The sequence below is a fragment of the Podarcis raffonei genome, chromosome 18 (genome assembly GCF_027172205.1).
Source record: "Podarcis raffonei isolate rPodRaf1 chromosome 18, rPodRaf1.pri, whole genome shotgun sequence".
Lineage (NCBI taxonomy): Eukaryota > Metazoa > Chordata > Lepidosauria > Squamata > Lacertidae > Podarcis > Podarcis raffonei.
The window spans coordinates 5,698,550-5,716,359 of record NC_070619.1 but is presented as its reverse complement, the minus strand read 5'-3'; the positions used below and the strand labels follow the sequence as shown (position 1 = coordinate 5,716,359).

General features: G+C 49.5%; 1 protein-coding gene and 1 long non-coding RNA gene across 4 annotated transcripts in view; both read left to right on the top strand.

Annotated features, from left to right (window-relative positions):
* The window catches only part of PIAS4 (protein inhibitor of activated STAT 4), a 38,340-nt gene that overhangs the window by 4,830 nt on the left and 15,700 nt on the right, over positions 1–17,810 (top strand). For 2 of the 3 annotated variants that reach the window (XM_053372837.1, XM_053372838.1), the window contains exons 2-4: positions 8,983–9,442; positions 16,213–16,297; positions 16,782–16,823. In XM_053372837.1, the coding sequence (XP_053228812.1) occupies positions 8,983–9,442; positions 16,213–16,297; positions 16,782–16,823 (587 nt within the window). Of the gene's footprint in view, positions 1–5,319; positions 5,553–8,982; positions 9,443–16,212; positions 16,298–16,781; positions 16,824–17,810 lie in introns of those variants that run through there. The other variant, XM_053372839.1, reaches the window with a different exon arrangement.
* LOC128405840 (uncharacterized) lies at positions 12,402–14,194 on the top strand. The gene is made up of 2 exons (XR_008328362.1): positions 12,402–13,022; positions 13,332–14,194. It is a non-coding gene; the product is annotated as an uncharacterized LOC128405840 (long non-coding RNA).

Genomic DNA, 17,810 nt, shown 5'->3' with positions numbered 1-17,810 from the left:
GGGATCATAGAATTGTAAATTTGGGGGCATCCTGAGAGTCATTTAGTGTAAGAATCCTGCCCACAACCATCCCTGGAACATTAGTATTGCAGTGAAGGGTTAGGTGGGTCAGTATCCTGAGACAGAAAGCGTTTTTATTTGTTTATTTGCTGTGGGGGGAGCTGAGCTTAAATACAGTCGTACCTCGGAAGTCAAACACCTTGCGACTCGAACGTTTTGGCTCCCGAACCCTGCAAAGTGAGTGTTCCGGTCTGCGAACGTTCTTTGGAACCCAAACGTCCGACGTGGGTTCCGCGGCTTCCGATTGGCCGCAGGAGCTTCCTGCGGCCAGCCAGAAAACGTGCCTTGGTTCCCGAACATTTTGGAAGCCGAACGGACTTCCGGAACTGATTCCGTTCAACTTCCGAGGTGCCACTTATTATGTTGCAGAGCTATAGCTTGTTGGCGGAACACCTGCTTTGCATGCAGAAGGTTCTTGTCTGAAATCACGGAGGGCTGCTGTGTAGAGGGTCCTGAGCTACGTGGGACCATTGGCTTGACCAGTAGAATGGACTCCCTGAGAAGGCGGTGGGCTATCCTTTGTTGGAGGTTTGTAAACAGAGGTTGGATGGCCATCTGTCAGGGATTCTTTAGCTGTGATTCCTTCCTTTCAGGTGACCCTTTAAAAGGTGCCTTCCAATCTGATTCTATCACTTTCTACCTCATGCACTTTTCAGGGGTCAGCAAACTTTTTCAGCAGGGGGCCGGTCCACTGTCCCTCAGACCTTGTGGGGGGCCAGACTATATTTTGGAAAAAAAATACGAATGAATTCCTATGCCCCACAAATCACCCAGAGATGCATTTTAAATACCGTATTTTTTGCCCCATAGGACGCACCGCCCTATAGGACGCACCTAGTTTTTTGGGGGAGGAAATAAAGGGAAAAAAATTATTTCCCCCCCAGGCACAGGGCTGGCGCGGGGGAAGCCCAAGCTTCCCCTGACCCCAGCCCCCAGAACAGCCTGCTATCCGCAAGCCTAGGGAGTCGCGCCGGTCTCCCCAGGCTTGCGGAGAGCTGCGTGAAGCCCGGTCGCGCTCTTTAGCGCGCCCGAGGCTTCGGAATGCAGGCAGCTCTGCGCAACCTTTGGGAGCCCGGCGCGGCTTCCCGCCGGGCTCCCTAGGGTTGTGCAGAGCTGCACGAAGCCCGGGAGCGCAGGCAGCTCTGCGGAACCCTCCGGAGCCCGGCGCGGCTCCCGAGGGTTGCGCAGAGCTTCCGGCCCCTCTCGCTCTCCTGTATTCGCCCCATAGGACGCACACACGTTTCCCCTTCATTTCTGGAGGGGAAAAAGTGCGTCCTACAGGGTGAAAAATACGGTAAAAGGACACATTCTACTCATGTAAAAAAACACTGATTCCCGGACCGTCAGCGGGCCGGATTGAGAAGGCGATTGGGCCGGATCCGGCCCCCGGGCCTTAGTTTGCCTACCCATGTCTTAGCTGCTGTGCTGCACCAGCTTTCAGCTTTCATTTTTGATGCTTTAAGAGTGAGGGTGCAGGTAACAACCCCTGTATAAATGGGCATTTTCTGCTGCTAGTATCATGGAATGGCCTTCCCTCTGCCATATGTGAAGGAACATACGCAGCTGACTTATTCTTGAGCCAGTCCTTGGTTAGTCTGGCTCAGTATTGTCTACACTGACTGGCAGCAGCTCTGTAGGGTTGCAGACAGGAGGCAGAGGCAGCAGCCCTCAGTTGCTTTACACAGCTCGTGAAGTTTTTGCTCAGGCTTTCCCTGTTTTAGGTGCATGGCTCCCTTGAATAATTTGCTTTCATATGTTTTAAATGCTGCTTTGCTGCTTTTAGACTCTGTTTTTAAAATATAATATTTGGAGTGTTTTGGACTAGAGATTTTCGAAACCTTAAGAGGTTTAAGGTAAAGGTACCCCTGCCCGTACGGGCCAGTCGTGTCCGACTCTAGGGTTGTGCGCCCATCTCACTTAAGAGGCCGGGGGCCAGCGCTGTCCACAGACACTTCCGGGTCATGTGGCCAGCGTGACAAGCTGCATCTGGCGAGCCAGCACAGCACACGGAAACGCCGTTTACCTTCCTGCTAGTAAGCGGTTCCTATTTATCTACTTGTACCCGGGGGTGCTTTCGAACTGCTAGGTTGGCAGGCGCTGGGACCGAGCAGCGGGAGCGCATCCCGCCGCGGGGATTCGAACCACCGACCTGGCAAGTCCTAGGCGCTGAGGTTTTACCCACAGCGCCACCCGCATCCCTTAAGAGGTTTATAAACTCTTTAAAACAAACCAACCAGTTTCAGAGATCACTCTTGCGTCCTTTCCCATTCAGCGTTTCGGGCTGCAGAAATAGTCCCAAGTTCTGAGTTGCATTCTTTAAGTTGGTTTCACGTCTTTGGTCTTTCATGGGCCGCCAAGGTGGCATCTTCAGGATCTGCAGAGAGAGTTGTTTTCGTGACTCTCAAGTGATCAGTCGCACCCCCACCCTGGCATGCCACTGTGTTTGTGGTTGGCATGTGCAAGTTGTGACTCAGCCGCCTGCCATCCATGTATGGCAAGCAGCCCCCCCCCCCGCCGCCCCCCAGTGCTTGATAAACCTGGTTTGGCTCCCAGGCTGCAAAACAAGAAGGACCGTTGAGTCCTTGGCAGGTCTGCTTGCTGGAGGTGGGCTGCAATTTGGCTTCCTGGTCCACATGCTGTGTTGTTTTAACCAGCGAAATATCTTCCCGTTTGTAAGTGCTGGAGCACCGCCTGTATGCCTTCACTTGCCCTCCTCGCTGCTTTGGTAACTCGGTTGTGCAGGTCCGTTTGCACTGGAGGGTGTAGGGTACGGTTGGCAGATACCCCTGGTGTTGCTCTTGTGAAAGAACAAAACCAGCAGACGTCTGAAGCAGCAACAAAGGAGGATTTGCTGCACCAGCCCTACTCCGAGTAGTAATAATAATAATAATAATAATAATTTTTTATTTATACCCCGCCCTCCCCAGCCAAGGCCGGCCTCAGAGCGGCTTAAAAGCAATAATAAAAACAAGTTGAATGATTACAACTTAAAAACAAAATTAAAATACAACATTAAAATATTGAAACATTAAAATATTAAAATGTAGCCTCATCGCGGGAGGAGAAGGAAAGGAAAAAAGAAAGAGAGGGAGGGAATCAAATTGGCGCCAAGCCAAAGGCCAGGCGGAACAACTCTGTCTTACAGGCCCTGCGGAAAGAAATCAGATCCTGCAGGGCCCTGGTCTCATGAGGCAGAGCGTTCCACCAGGCCGGAGCCAGTGTTGAAAAGGCCCTGGCTCTGGTTGAAGCCAATCTAACTTCCTTAGGGCCTGGGACCGCTAGGGTGTTGCTATTTATGGACCTTGAGGCTCTCTGTGGGGCATACCAGGAGAGGCGGTCCCGTAAGTATGAGGGTCCTAGGCCGTGAAGGGCTTTAAAGGTCAAAAGCAGCACCTTAAATCTGACCCTGTACTCCACCGGGAGCCAGTGCAGCTTGAAAAGCACTGGGTGAATATGCTCCCATGGCAGAGACCCCGTGAGGAGCCTCGCTGCAGCATTCTGCACCCGCTGGAGTTTCTGGGACAGCTTCAAGGGCAGCCCCGCGTAGAGCGAATTACAGTAGTCAAGCCCGGAGATGACCGTCGCATGGATCACTGTGGCCAGGTCGGGGTGGGAAAGGTAAGGGACCAACTGCTTGATGCGGTGAAGGTGGAGTAGAGCCATTGGCATGGATGAACTTTGGCCTGTTAACTTCAGTGGGTCTAGCAACCCATAACTTGGTGGTAGGGACCCTACTTTGCATGCGGTGTGGTCCAGGTTTCAGCCCCCACTCTCTCCAGTTAAAAGTAGCAGTGAGCTGGTGATGCAAATGATGCTTAAATGTCTGATATCGAAGTACAGTGGTACCTTGGGTTACAGACGCTTCAGGTTACGTATGCTTCAGGTTACAGATTCCGCTAACCCAGAAATAGTACCTCAGGTTAAGAGCTTTGCTTCAGGGTGAGAACAGAAATCGTGCTCCGGCGGCTCAGCGGCAGCAGGAGGCCCCATTAGCTAAAGTGGTACTTCAGGTTAACAACGGACCTCCAGAATGAATTAAGTTCTTAACACGAGGTACCACTGTAGAATGTTAGATTACTGCAACACATCGTACGTAGGGCTGCATCTGAAGACGGTTCGGAAACTTCTGCTGGTGTAGAATTCAGCGGGGCTCACCGGGGCAAGATGGTTTCAGCATATTACACCTGTCCTGGCTTCACTGCATTGGCTGCTGATTACGGTATTTTTCGCTCTATAGGACGCACTTTTCCCCCTCCAAAAATGAAGGGGAAATGTGTGTGCGTCCTATGGAGCGAATGCAGGCTTTCACTGAAGCCTGGAGAGCGAGAGGGGTCGGTGCGCACTGACCCCTCTCGCTCTCCAGGCTTTAGGCAGCTATCCGCAAGCCTTGGGAGCCCGGCGGGAGTTCCCGCCGGGCTCCCAAGGCTTGCAGATAGCGGTCTGCTGTCCCCGAAGCCAAAACAGAGAGACGGGGCGCTGCGCAGCCCTCCGTCTCGCTGTTCCAGCTTCGGGATGGCTGCGCAAAGCCTCCGCAGGGCGGCGGGGTGAAGGCACCCCGCCGCCCTGCGGAGGCTTGAAAGGCTGTCCCCGAAGCCTCAAGCCTTTGGAGTGAGATCTTTGAGGCTGGCGGTAGGGGAAAGCAGCGCTTCCCCCCACTGCCAGCCCCACAAGCTCAGGGGGCAGTGGCACAGCCTTTGTGCTGTTCCCCGACCTGCTCTTGAACGCACTTTGAACGCACCTTGTTTTTGAGGGGGAGAACAAGAATTTTTTTTTCCTTTCCTATTCTCCCCCTCCTATGGTCCGGTGCGTTCTATGGTCCGGTGCGTCCAATAGAGTGAAAAATACGGTAGTTTCTGGACCCAATTCAAAGTGCTGACCTATAAAGCCTTAAGTGGAGCAGGACCACAATACCTCTTACCATATGAACCCACCCGGATCCTGAGATCATTTTGTGAGGCCCTTCTTCGTGTGCCTCCTTCACAAGAGGTGCAGAGGGTGGCAACATGAGAACGGGGTCTTTTCTGCAGTGGCTCCCTGTCTGTGGAATGCTCTCCCCAGGGCCTTCATTATGCACCTTTAGGTGCCAGGCGAAAACATTCCCCTGCAACCAGGCCTTTAGCAATCCAGTGCCCTTTTAAAATGTTCTGTGGAGGCGGGGATTATTGGTTCGTCGTTATTCTTATTTTTACTATGCATTTTGTGGTTTCGATGCTGTAATTTTATATTACGAGCGCTGCCCTTAGATCCACGAATGAAGGGCTGCGTACAAATTGAATAAATAAGAATTTCCTTGCTGGCTCAGGCCAAAGACCCATCGAGCCCAACGTCCTGTCCTCACAATGACCAATCAGATGCCACCCCTAGGATGCCAACAAACAGAACTTGAGGGTGGCAGCGGCAGCAATTCTCCCTCTTGAGATTTCCTGCGACTGGCATTCATATGCATACATACGTGCACACAAGTCATCACGGCTGGTAGAGGAAAGAGAGAGGTAATAGAATCAGAGTTGGAAGGGATCATCTAGCTAAACCCACTGCAATGCAGGAATCTTTCACCCAATGTGGGGCTCAGACCCCACAATCTTCACATTAAGAGTCCCGTGCTCTCTGCATGCCAGATGGAGCTCCATCCTCCTTCACGAATTTGTTGTTGGCCATTGTGGGAAACAAGGAGCTTTGGCCCAGAGCGGCTGTTTTCCCTTGTGGTTTCCAGTGGCATTCATTGGATCATAGACTTGTAGACCTGGAAGGGACACTGAGGATCACATTTCATATTGAAATACAGTGGTAACCTTGGGTCAAGTACTTAATTCGTTCCGGAGGTCCGTTCTTAACCTGAAACTGTTCTTAACCTGAAGCACCACTTTAGCTAATGGGGCCTCCTGCTGCCGCTGCGCCGCTGCTGTGCAATTTCTGTTCTCATCCTGAAGCAAAGTTCTTAACCCGAGGTACTATTTCTGGGTTAGCGGTGTCTGTAACCTGAAGTGCCTGAAGCATCTGTAACCTGAGGTACCACTGTACTGCTCCTCAATGAGGCCAAACTTAGATTCACAAAATGCAATGCAGCAATATGCGGCTGTCCCATACGGGGATTGAACCTGCGGCCTTGGTGTTATCAGCACCACGTTCTCACCAACCAGAGGCTTGGAGCGACTGGAATGGCAAAGGGTCCAGGGTGCCATTGGCTCCCGGGGCTGTTTTTCAAGCTGCGGTTGCCTGGGAAACCGTAGCACACCCAAGCTTTAACTTGGGTAGGCAATGTGAACGCATGAAGGTGTTGACGATGGTTGACCAACCGGCAATTCCGCCCTCTGTTTTTCCTTGGTTTCCTCAACCCAAGAGCTTGCCACTTACCGTGTGTAAGGCTCGTTCCCAGTTTGGTTTGGCAGGTGCAGGGTCTGGGCAGGTCCGGCCCACCCATGAGGCAAAGTGCAGCAAGCGCCTCAGGTGGCAGGATCCACAGGGACAGCAGATCCCAAAGTGCATCTGTATCCCCCCCTTGTTCCTGATCTTCACTCACCCCTCCTCCCACACCCATTTTGTGGTTTGCCTCGGGTGCCAAAATGCCTTGGGCTGGGTCTGGAGTGAGGTCGTCACCCTATGCCAGCTGTTCTACCACAGAGGCTGGATTTTTGGCCACAAGGGCGTGAGCGTCAAGGGGGCAGTAAGCCCCTGGAATGCAGATGCACCACCCACTGACCTTTGGGACCTGCGGCTAACGCTTAAAAGCAGGGAAAAGTTCTGGAATTCCACCGTGTGCTTTTCGAACTCGTTTCCATGAGGGCAAGCGACTTGGTTTCGTTGAAATAGAGGTAGGGGTAAACATGCAGTCCACCACCAGACACGCACGTGTTTGCTTGTGGGTAGCAAGATGTAACTGGTGTGGGGTGAAAGGAAGGGTGGCAGTTGGCTCCTTACCTCTCTCGCCCTGACCTAGCCACTGTGATCCACGCGACGGTCACCTCCAGACTGGATTATTGTAAGTCGCTCTACGTGGGGCTGCCCTTAAGACTGACCCAGAAACTCCAGCGGGTGCAGAATGCTGCAGCGAGACTCCTTATGGGGTCCTCGCTGCGAGATCACATTCACCCGGTGCTATACCAGCTGCACTGGCTCCCGGTGGAGTACAGGATCAGGTTTAAGGTGCTGGTTTTAACCTTTAAAGCCCTATACGGCCTAGGACCCTCGTACCTACGGGACCGCCTCTCCTGGTATGCCCCACAGAGAAACTTACGGTCTTCAAATAAAAACATCTTGAAGGTCCCAGGCCACAGAGAAGTTAGGCTGGCCTCAACTAGAGCCAGGGCTTTTTCGGCTGTGGCTCCGACCTGGTGGAACGCTCTGTCACAAGAGACTAGGGCCCTGCGGGACTTGACATCTTTCCGCAGGGCCTGCAAGACAGAGCTGTTCCACCAGGCCTTTGGCCAAGGCGCAGCCTGACTCCCTCCCTCGGCAATCTTCGCAGAGCTCTGGCCCAATGGTGGCCAGTGGCTTGAATTTAATTAATTTTATAATGAATGATTTTAGAGTGTTGTTTGTGTTGTACTTTTGTACTGTTTTATTGTTGTTAGCCGCCCTGAGCCCGGCTTCGGCTGGGGAGGGCGGGATATAAATAAAATTTATTATTATATTATTATTATTCTTACCCGCCTTGCGCGGATCGGCTTCCAATAGCCCCGCCTCCATTGCCTTGTGATGGTGGGGCATCTCTGTGGAGTGGGGGGGTCCCAGGGGTTGTGGGTGCCTTCCCCAAACCTGATTGGCCCCTGCGAGAAGGAGTTTGCTAGAGCGAATGCATGCTCACCTTGATCCAACCCGCTCTGTCCTTTGTAACATTGTGCATGGCACAGAGCAGAGAGGCAGAGGGCGACTGGGTGTAAGGTAGCTTCTGATGTTCCTGCTTAAATCAGCCTTTCGTTCGGAACCATGAGGACTGGAATCTTAGTTCATTTCAGAGAGAAGGATCGGAGCACCGTGTAGAGCGTGTGTTGCATTGTGTACACATTCAGAAAGCCACTGCCAATCATTGTTGACAATGCTGGTCTAGGTGGACAAATGGTTTGACCTCCTAAGCAGTGCTTTTTTTCTAAAAAAAAATGTTTAGGGGTACTCTCAATTTCCTACTCATATTGCCCCTCAATGAGGCCAAACTTAGATTCACAAAATGTTTAGGGGTATGCATACCCCTGCTTCCCCCCAGAAAAAAAATACTTCTCTTAAGTACTGACGCACAATCGTTCCTAATACAGTGGTACCTCGGGTTACATACGCTTCAGGTTACATACGCTTCAGGTTACATACGCTTCAGGTTACAGACTCCGCTAACCCAGAAATAGTGCTTCAGGTTAAGAACTTTGCTTCAGGATGAGAATAGAAATTGTGCTGTGGCGGCGCGGCAGCAGCAGGAGGCCCCATGAGCTAAAGTGGTGCTTCAGGTTAAGAACAGTTTCAGGTTAAGTACGGACCTCCGGAACGAATTAAGTACTTAACCCGAGGTACCACTGTATTTTGAATGTGGGCACCTCTGTATTTCCAGAAAACACAGAAGAATAAAGAGAACGTACGACCTTTTTGTTACAACCATGATACTTGACCCTAAACGCTTTTCCCATATGGTCTGTTCTGTGGCATAAAATTGGTGTGTGTGTGTGTGTAAATAAATGTATAATGGTCTTTGCAAATGTATAATAATGCTATAACCACAAAACATTTTTAATGGTATTCAGAATAAATACAGCCACAGGCAAAGCAGCATGGCAAGAGGAAGGCTGGTTAATAATTCCTTCCTTAAGTTGGGGTTACCTAAGCCAGATCTTGGGGAATGTTTGCTGCCAGCCCCATAAACGGTGCTTTGATTTATTCGCTATCTTTGACTTCAAATGTCTCTCTGTCTGTCTGTCTGCCCTCCCTCTCCGCCCGCAGAACATGGTGATGAGTTTCCGAGTCTCGGACCTCCAGATGTTGCTCGGGTTCGTCGGCCGGAGCAAGAGCGGCTTGAAACACGAACTGGTGACCCGGGCCTTGCAGCTGGTCCAGTTTGACTGCAGCCCCGAACTGTTCAAGAAGATCAAGGAGATTTACGAGACGCGCTACGCCAAGCTCTCCGATGCAGGGCAGATTCCGCAGCAACAACAGCAGCAGCAGGCGCCCCAGCACAGACCTCCCCAGGAAACCCTCTCCATCCATTCCTCCTACGACCGCAGCAGCAACGCGGTGGCCAGGACTGCTCTCTCCACCGCCAACATTGACTACCCCTCCCTCTACGGGAAGTACTTAAACGGACTGGGGCGGTTACCCGTCAAACCGGCGAAGCCCGAGGTTCAGCTGGTGAAGCTCCCCTTCTACAGCATTTTGGACGAACTCCTGAAGCCCACCGAACTCGGTGAGTTGGGGGGGCGGGATCGGGATGGCCCTGGACGGCTGGGACGTTGCCTCGTCCCACATTTGCAGGTGGCCGGTTTGCTCATGGCAGCTGGCGCTGCTTCTTCTGCTTGCATGCACAGGCCCTAACCCAGGGGTCAGCAAACTTTTTCAGCAGGGGGCTGGTCCACTGTCCCTCAGACCTTGTGGGGGGGGGCTGGACTGTATTTTGAAAAAAAAATAAATGAACGAATTCCTATGCTTCACAAATAACCCAGAGATGCATTTTAAGTAAAAGCACACATTCTACTCATGTAAAAACACCAGGCAGGCCCCACAATAACCCAGAGATGCATTTTAAGTAAAAGCACACATTCTACTCATGTAAAAACACCAGGCAGGCCCCACAAATAACCCAGAGATGCATTTTAAATAAAAGGGCACATTCTACTCATGTAAAAACACCAGGCAGGCCCCACAATAACCCAGAGATGCATTTTAAGTAAAAGCACACATTCTACTCATGTAAAAACACTAGGCAGGCCCCACAAATAACCCAGAGATGCATTTTAAATAAAAGGGCACATTCTACTCATGTATAAACACTCTGATTCCTGGACCGTCCATGAGTTGGATTTAGAAGGCGGTTGGGCCAGATCCGGCCCCCGGGCCTTAGTTTCCCTACCCATGCCCTAACCCTTACTGTCTGAAATCTTACAGCGTTAGAAACTCAGATATATAACCTAGGCTCCAACTGGCTCCTTCAACCAAGGTTACGGTTGCCAGAACGGAATGTCTAGTTGCCGTTTTGGGGCAAGATGGCTCTGAAGTTTTATTTTTCAAGTGATGGACTGGACTGCGATTGATTATCAGTTAAAATACCTGGCTCGTTCAGATTGCAGCCTCGTTGAAGAGCTTTGAGAACTGAAAGAAGAAAAGTCACTCGATCCAGGGACATTCCGCTTATATATTGGCCTATTCCGACCTCTTTTTCTTAATGGTGACATGGACCATTTGTAACGTAGGAATATTCTTCACAACATTGAGCAGGGCAGTGGGGTGGGGTAAGCGAAAACCAGCGAAAACAATTAATTATAACGTCGTTCCATGCTCCTGCTAGGGCTGCACAGGCAAAGCATTTTGGTTCCTGAAACTCGTTTCAGTTGTACAGATAAAATAGAACGGATAGAATTCTACAGGGTGGGGTGTTAGTGTGTGAAAGCAGTGCAAATCCAATGATCCCCAGATAGTGGAGATGTCAGACGCCATCCTGGCACCCAGGTATCTTCACTCTGTTGCAAGCGGTCGAAAGCCAGGTGCAAAATGGCTAATTTCGAATGCTGCTTGGGGAGCAGTGGTTTGGCGCCGAGGGCCATCTGGTGGTTCCCTCACTGCGAGAAGCCAAGTTACAGGGAACCAGGCAGAGGGCCTTCTCGGTGGTGGCACCCGCCCTGTGGTTTGGACCCAGTGGTTTGGCTCGGTGTTAGGCAGCGTCCTGTGTCCCTAAACACCAGTGGTTAAGCACCTTTGTTCTTGAGCACTAATCGCAATACCCTTGGAAGACAGAAAGACATGGTAGACTTCCGTAGAACCACAGAATTGTATGGTTGGAAGGAACCCCAAGAGCATATCAATTACCTGTTCTGCATATCAAAGGTAAACTGGTCATGTAGACAATCTACATGTGGGGCAGAACCCAGCACTGAAACCTTAACCCTGATCGGCTATTTTTCTACATGCGAGGAAGCTACTTGCCTGCCCTCCCCCTGTGGAAGTTATTCAAAACTCAAGCTGCGGAGTTAAGAAGGGACTCCGTTTTATTTCTGAACCGCCACTTTTCAGGTACGCAACCTTACCAACGCAGTTTACAATATTTCAGAAATGATACAGGGTCCATTGTCCATTCCAGTGCTCAGAGGTGAGTGCCTCTGTGTATATGTACAAAATGGCAACACACACACACGAGGGAGGGATCAGCAGGTTTGTGCAAAAAACGTTTTTGCAAAAGTGCAAAAAGTCCGAAGGAGGAGCCCAAGAGCTATTTAATGTAGCCTGTCCTTCATTGGAGGTTTATATATGAGACAAGCTAGAGATTGATTTGCCTCATGTGCTAGGCACACTGTCCCTAAAACCATATTGGGTGGTGCAACATAGTGGTTGCAGGGCCCGGCTATTAATCTGCTGCCCCTGGTTCTTGGTCTTGACATGATTTGAATCGTAGAATCATAGCATCATAGAGTTGGAAGGGACCACAAGGATCATCTAGCCCAACCCTCTGCAACGCAGGAATTTTTCGGCCTAAACGGCCTTGGTCCAGTGTATCTGAAGGAGCGTCTCCACTCCCATCATTCTACCTGGACACTGAGGTCCAGCGCCGAGGGCCTTCTGGTGGTTCCCTCACTGCGAGAAGCCAAGTTACAGTGAACCAGGCAGAGGGCCTTCTCGGTGGTGGCACCCGCCCTGTGGAACACCCTCCCACCAGATGTCAAAGAGAACAACAGCTACCAGACTTTTAGAAGACATCTGAAGGCAGCCCTGTTTAGGGAAGCTTTTAATGTTTGATGCATTACTGTATTTTAATATTTTGTTGAAAGCTGCCCGGAGTGGCTGGGAAAGCCCAGCCAGATGAGCGGGGTATAAATCATAAATTATTATTATTATTGTTATTATTGTTATTATTGTTATTATTGTTATTATTATTATTATTATTATTATTATTATTATTATCCATACAGAAAACACTGGCCTGCGTAAGTGTCTAAGTGTTCCTTATAAGCTAAACCCTGAGCTAAAACAGCTGTTCTCCCAGCACCTGTCCTCCAGTTAAGATATATGGCTTTTAACTCCACATAAAAGTAAAACAGAAATGCTCTTTGCCTGTCTGCTGCAATTACCATTAACTGCTGACTCAACTGACTTTGAACCTATTAAACATTAAAACAAATGAAAACCAGGGAGGAGCATGGAGCTCAAGGGCCTTACTTGCTGCCATCTTCAGCCCATATAGCTTTAATTCTATCAATGTATAAATTTTTTTAAACAGTTATTTTTCTATGCTTTTAGCTGTTTTTATTCTTGTCTGTGGGGACGCGGGTGGCGCTGTGGGTAAAACCTCAGTGCCTAGGACCTGCCGATCGCATGGTCGGCGGTTCGAATCCCCGCGGCGGGGTGAGCTCCCGTCGTTCGGTCCCAGCTCCTGCCCACCTAGCAGTTCGAAAGCACTCTTAAGTGCAAGTAGATAAATAGGTACCGCTTTATAGCGGGAAGGTAAACGGCGTTTCCGTGTGCTGCGCTGGTGCCGGCTTGCCAGAGCAGCTTTGTCACGCTGGCCACGTGACCCGGAAGTGTCTCCGGACAGCGCTGGCCCCCGGCCTCTTAAGTGAGAAGGGCGCACAACCCTAGAGTCGGACACGACTGGCCCGTACGGGCAGGGGTACCTTTACCTTTACCTTTACCTATTCTTGTCTGTAAGCGGCCTTGAGTCCCGTTAGGGAGAAAGGCAGGGTAGAAAGAAAGAAAGAAAGAAAGAAAGAAAGAAAGAAAGAAAGAAAGAAAGAAAGAATTTACATGCCACCTTTCATTTCAAGGAGAAAAATACAGTGGTGCCCCGCAAGACGAATGCCTCGCAAGACAAAAAACCCGCTAGACGAAAGGGTTTTCCGTTTTTCGATGCGCTTCGCAAGACGAAAACGTCTTGCGAGTCTTGCGATTTTTTCCGCTTCCCCCCCTTTTTCTAAGCCGCTAAGCCGTTAATAGCCTTTTAGCCGCTAAGCCTTTAATAGCCGCTAAACCGCTAATAGCGCTAAGCCGCTAAGCCGCTAATAGGGTTGCTTTGCAAGACGAAGAAACCGCTAGACGAAGAGACTCGCGGAACGGATTATTTTCGTCTTGCGAGGCACCACTGTACCAAGGCAGTTCACAAGCAGGTTAAAAGCCAATGGGAAAATAACACCACCAGTTATTAAATAAAAATTCCCATAAGGTCAGTTGGAACTGCAATCAAAGCAGGAGAGTCGAGTCGGGAGGTCAGGAAAATGCTTGTCTAAACAGGGAGCGGTCAAGAGCCAAGGGTCAGGCGTTCAGCAGGGAGGACATTCCACAACACTGGCGCCACCACTGTAAAAGCCTGGCTCCGTGTTACCACAGTAGTCTTGCCTAGTGCCCTGCTGTTGCTGTTGGATTTACATTGCCCTGACCACTCTCTCAATGTGAGTTGCCGTCCAGAACCACTTGGGGGGCACCAGGTTGGAGGAGACTGAAATGCACCGGCGGTCGGATTCTGCATAAGGCAGTTGATTGGTCTGCAGATAACTTTCTGAATCGCCCCTTAAGGCTAAGAGGTTGGATGTCTCAGAAGGCTTCTTAGCTGTTTATTGTTTCTTCCCACCCCTTAAGAATTGCTGTTGTAGCGTCACGCTGAATTGGGTGCCGTATGGAAGCTACTTGTGGTTTTGTGATATTTACTTGAGCTCAATTAAAGGTATCATGTCCCTCTCCCTGTTCTTGGTTGTCTCCTCTCCCACGCTGAATTAATATGACTGTCTGCATTTTTCTGCCTGCGGGTTTGTTTTACATGCAGTGGTACCTTGGTTCTCGAACTTAATCCGTTCCGGGAGTCCATTCGACTCCCAAAACAGTTCGAAAACAAACCCGTGGCTTCTGATTGGCTGCAGGAGCTTCCTGCACTCAATCGGAAGCTGCGCCGGATGTTCGGCTTCCAAAAAACGTTTGGAAACTGGAACACTCATTTCCGGGTTTGCAGCGTTCGGGAGCCGATTCGTTCGGGGGCCAAGCCGTTCAAGTACCAACGTACCCCTGTATTTATATCCCACTTTTCGGGCAGAAGAAACCCGCCCCCCCCAATGTGGCTCTCAGCAGTTGCCATTCAGTCGTGTTAACGGAGAGGTATCTCTTGTCGAAGGCAGAGGGCCCGGTGGGTGTTGGAACTGGGGTTTCAAGGGATGATTGCGGGAGGGGGCACATCTCCCAATTCGTTTCCCCCTGTGGTGAAAAATTCATGTGCGTAAAGGTTTGCAGCAAAGTGGCTGAGGCAACGCCAGTGTTTTGATTGCAGGAGGAGCCGAGAGCCTTCATATCCTCTGAGAAATTATTTGTTGCTCTGACTCCAAAAACCTGCTGGGCTCTCTGAGACGGGTTCTGCCAGGGATTCCATGTGAACACATGAGAGCCCTGTTGCGTTCAGCTGAGTGGAGTGCATAAATCATATGCACGCCCTCCCGGTGCAGCTGCAGATATGATTTTAGGCTGCTGTCGATAGAACCACAAAACCCCAAGTTACGGGGATTACTGGCTTGTCTTGAGCTAAGTTCCATTCCCCTATCAAATATCTTACGGGCTGTCACATAGAGGAAGGTGCAAGCTTGTTTTTTCCTGCTCTGGAGGGTAGGATTCGAACCAATGGCTTCAAGTTACAAGACAGGAGATACTGTTTGACAGCAGAGCGAACTCCATCGGAAAGTGGTGGACTCTCCTTCTTTGGAGGTTTTCAAACAGAGGTTAGATGGCCATCTGTCACGGATGCTTTAGTTGTGGCATGCACCCTTCGTTAAATAGAACACTTGCAGGAAGGCTGTTCACCTTCCATAGAAAGCATTGTTGCTTACAATCCCTGCAGCTTACAGTGGAAAAGTCCTTGCAACATTTGGATAAATCTTGCTGTATGAATTCCCCCCCAGTTTTTGAAGTCCTTCTGAAAGGCAGGAGGCGACCCAAAAGCTTGCAAAGAAGCGCATGGTTTCTCTTTCTCCCCCCCTGCCACTGCGCCCCCCCCATGAGGCTGCAGTTCAGGGATTTGACAAGCCTTGAGCAGATTTTGTTTTTTTAAAAAAAATATATTAAGATTTTCAATTTTTATACAAACAAAAAACAAACAAACAAAATTAAAAAGACATATAGTTCGCAATACTTAATTTTCAATAACCTATTTCTCTGACCTCCTCATACCTCCCCTTCTTGTAGTCCAATTTAAATTATTTGTTCAGCAAATCCTTATCTCAAAGCATTACAGCTTATAAAAACACCTTATTTTCTATCCAACATCTTAAGTTATTATAACCTTAAATTTTTACTTATAAAGAACCATTTTTTTCGTATTCCTTTATACCATTACAGCTAGAAACCACTTAATTTCAATCCAGCATCATTCAACATTCCTTAATTTTACAATATTTCTGTAAGTAGTCCTTAAATTTTTTCCAATCTTCTTCTGCCGACTCTTCTCCCTGGTCACGGATTCTGCCAGTCATTCCTGCCAATCCCATACAGTCAATCAGCTTCATCTGCCATTCTTCCAGAGTGGGTAGATCTTGCGTCTTCCAATACTTTGCGATGAGTATTCTTGCTGCTGTTGTGGCATACATAAAAAACGTTCTATCCTTCTTTGACACCAATTGGCCGACCATGCCCAGGAGAAAGGCCTCTGGTTTCTTCAAGAAGGTATATTTAAATACCTTTTTCAATTCATTATAGATCATCTCCCAGAAAGCCTTAACCCTTGGGCACGTCCACCAAAGGTGAAAGAATGTACCTTCATTTTCTTTACATTTCCAACATTTATTATCGGGCAAATGATAGATTTTTGCAAGCTTGACTGGGGTCATGTACCACCTGTATATCATTTTCATAATATTCTCTCTTAAGGCATTGCCTTGAGCAGATTTTGGTTCTGTTGCATAAGACTGCTTCGGAGAGAGGGCCAGCTTTCTGCTCCGTTTGTCTCCCTCTTCGAGGCTGCCTGCTTGCTTGACCTCCTTCTCTGTTCCCTGTGTGCAGTCCCGCAGAACAACGAGAAGCTACAGGAGAGCCCGTGTGTCTTTGCCCTGACGCCGAGGCAAGTGGAGCTCATCAGAAATTCCAGGTATTCTGCTGGGTTCCGGGCCTCCCCTTCCGGTTTCCCCTTTGACCGGAGACTTCCTGTTTCCCTGCTGGGGTTTTTCCCTGGGTTAGGCCTTTCTCCAGGTCTTGTGAGCTGGCATCTGGAGCCGGTCGGCAGGCAACACCCCGCAACTGACCCTCGGGCATTGTCCTGAGAATGGGACCCCTTTGTTGTGGATGCTATGGTGGCAATAGAGTGCATTTGAGTTCATTGTACCACATTCAAGTGACAAACCCTCCAGCAGAGCTTTTGGCCTCTAGTCTGCAAATTGGGAATGAACAACGTCAGAGAACAGAATCTAAGCTGACAAACCAAAATTCCTCTTTGTGTGTGTGTGTCCCCGTATCCCCGCTGAAAAATCCTGGGGTCGGTCTTGGGTTTATTACTCTTGCGATAAACGTTTCCCTTCTCTGTGAACACAGGTGCTTAACCTGGAGGGGATGTTTGTCTTGTTTTCATTTGGCAGGGAGCTGCAACCAGGTGTGAGATCGGTCCAGGTAGTCCTCAGGTAAGTCTGAACGCTGAGGCTGCTAATTAAAACCCCTGAGATGGGGGCAGCGGGGTGGGGGTGGGTGGGGAGGAGTATTACAAAAGCCAGGCGTCATCGGAAGAGATCCTTGGTTGACAAACCTGCAAGCGGCTTCCCGGCATAGCGGTTCCCTGGGCCCCAGTCTCCCTCTCCTAACGCAAAGTTTCTGCTGATTCACAAGGTCGCAGCTTGCCTGTGCATCTGCTTGTTTTCCATGGCCACTCCTGATCACGAGGAAGAGCCTTGAGCTTTTGAAGGTGACAGCTAGGTTTCCAAGAGACCGGGGCTGCTTCCGTACAGTGCATTTAAGTCACATGGCTTTCCCCCCAGAGAATCCTACAAGCCGCAGTTTGTCAAGGTTTCTGGGAGGTGTAGCTGTGTGGTGGGCAAACTACAGTTCGAGGGGTTATTTTTTGCAGTGTACGCAGCATGGGGCACAGGCCTATCATTTGCAGAGGCTAATTCAGTGTTTCATGCCACTCTGCATTGGGTGAGGTAGAATCCACAGAGCACATTTTACTGAGCTGTCCCATTTACAACGATTTAAGACAGTACCTTATAACTCCACACTTACCCCAACTCAGTTCCCAACAAAGAGGAAAGCAGACAGCATATCTGCTAAATAAGTCTTCTGGGAAAACAACTTTGTCAGTGGCTAAATTCCTTTTCCTGGCACTCAAGTGTCAGAAATGTATAACTGAATGCTTTGATGTGGGTTACCTGTGAGAGGTCTAGTACTGTGGCCCTACCTTATTTATGTACCCTTATGATGTTATAGTTTATAATTATTGTGTAATGTTTTATTTCTGACTATCGGTCGAATAAAGTTACAGATAGGTAGCCGTGTTGGTCTGCCATAGTCAAAACAAAAAATTTTTTTTCTTCCAGTAGCACCTTAAAGACCAACTAAGTTAGTTCTTGGTATGAGCTTTTGTGTGCATGCACACTTCTTCCTTTATTCAGGTC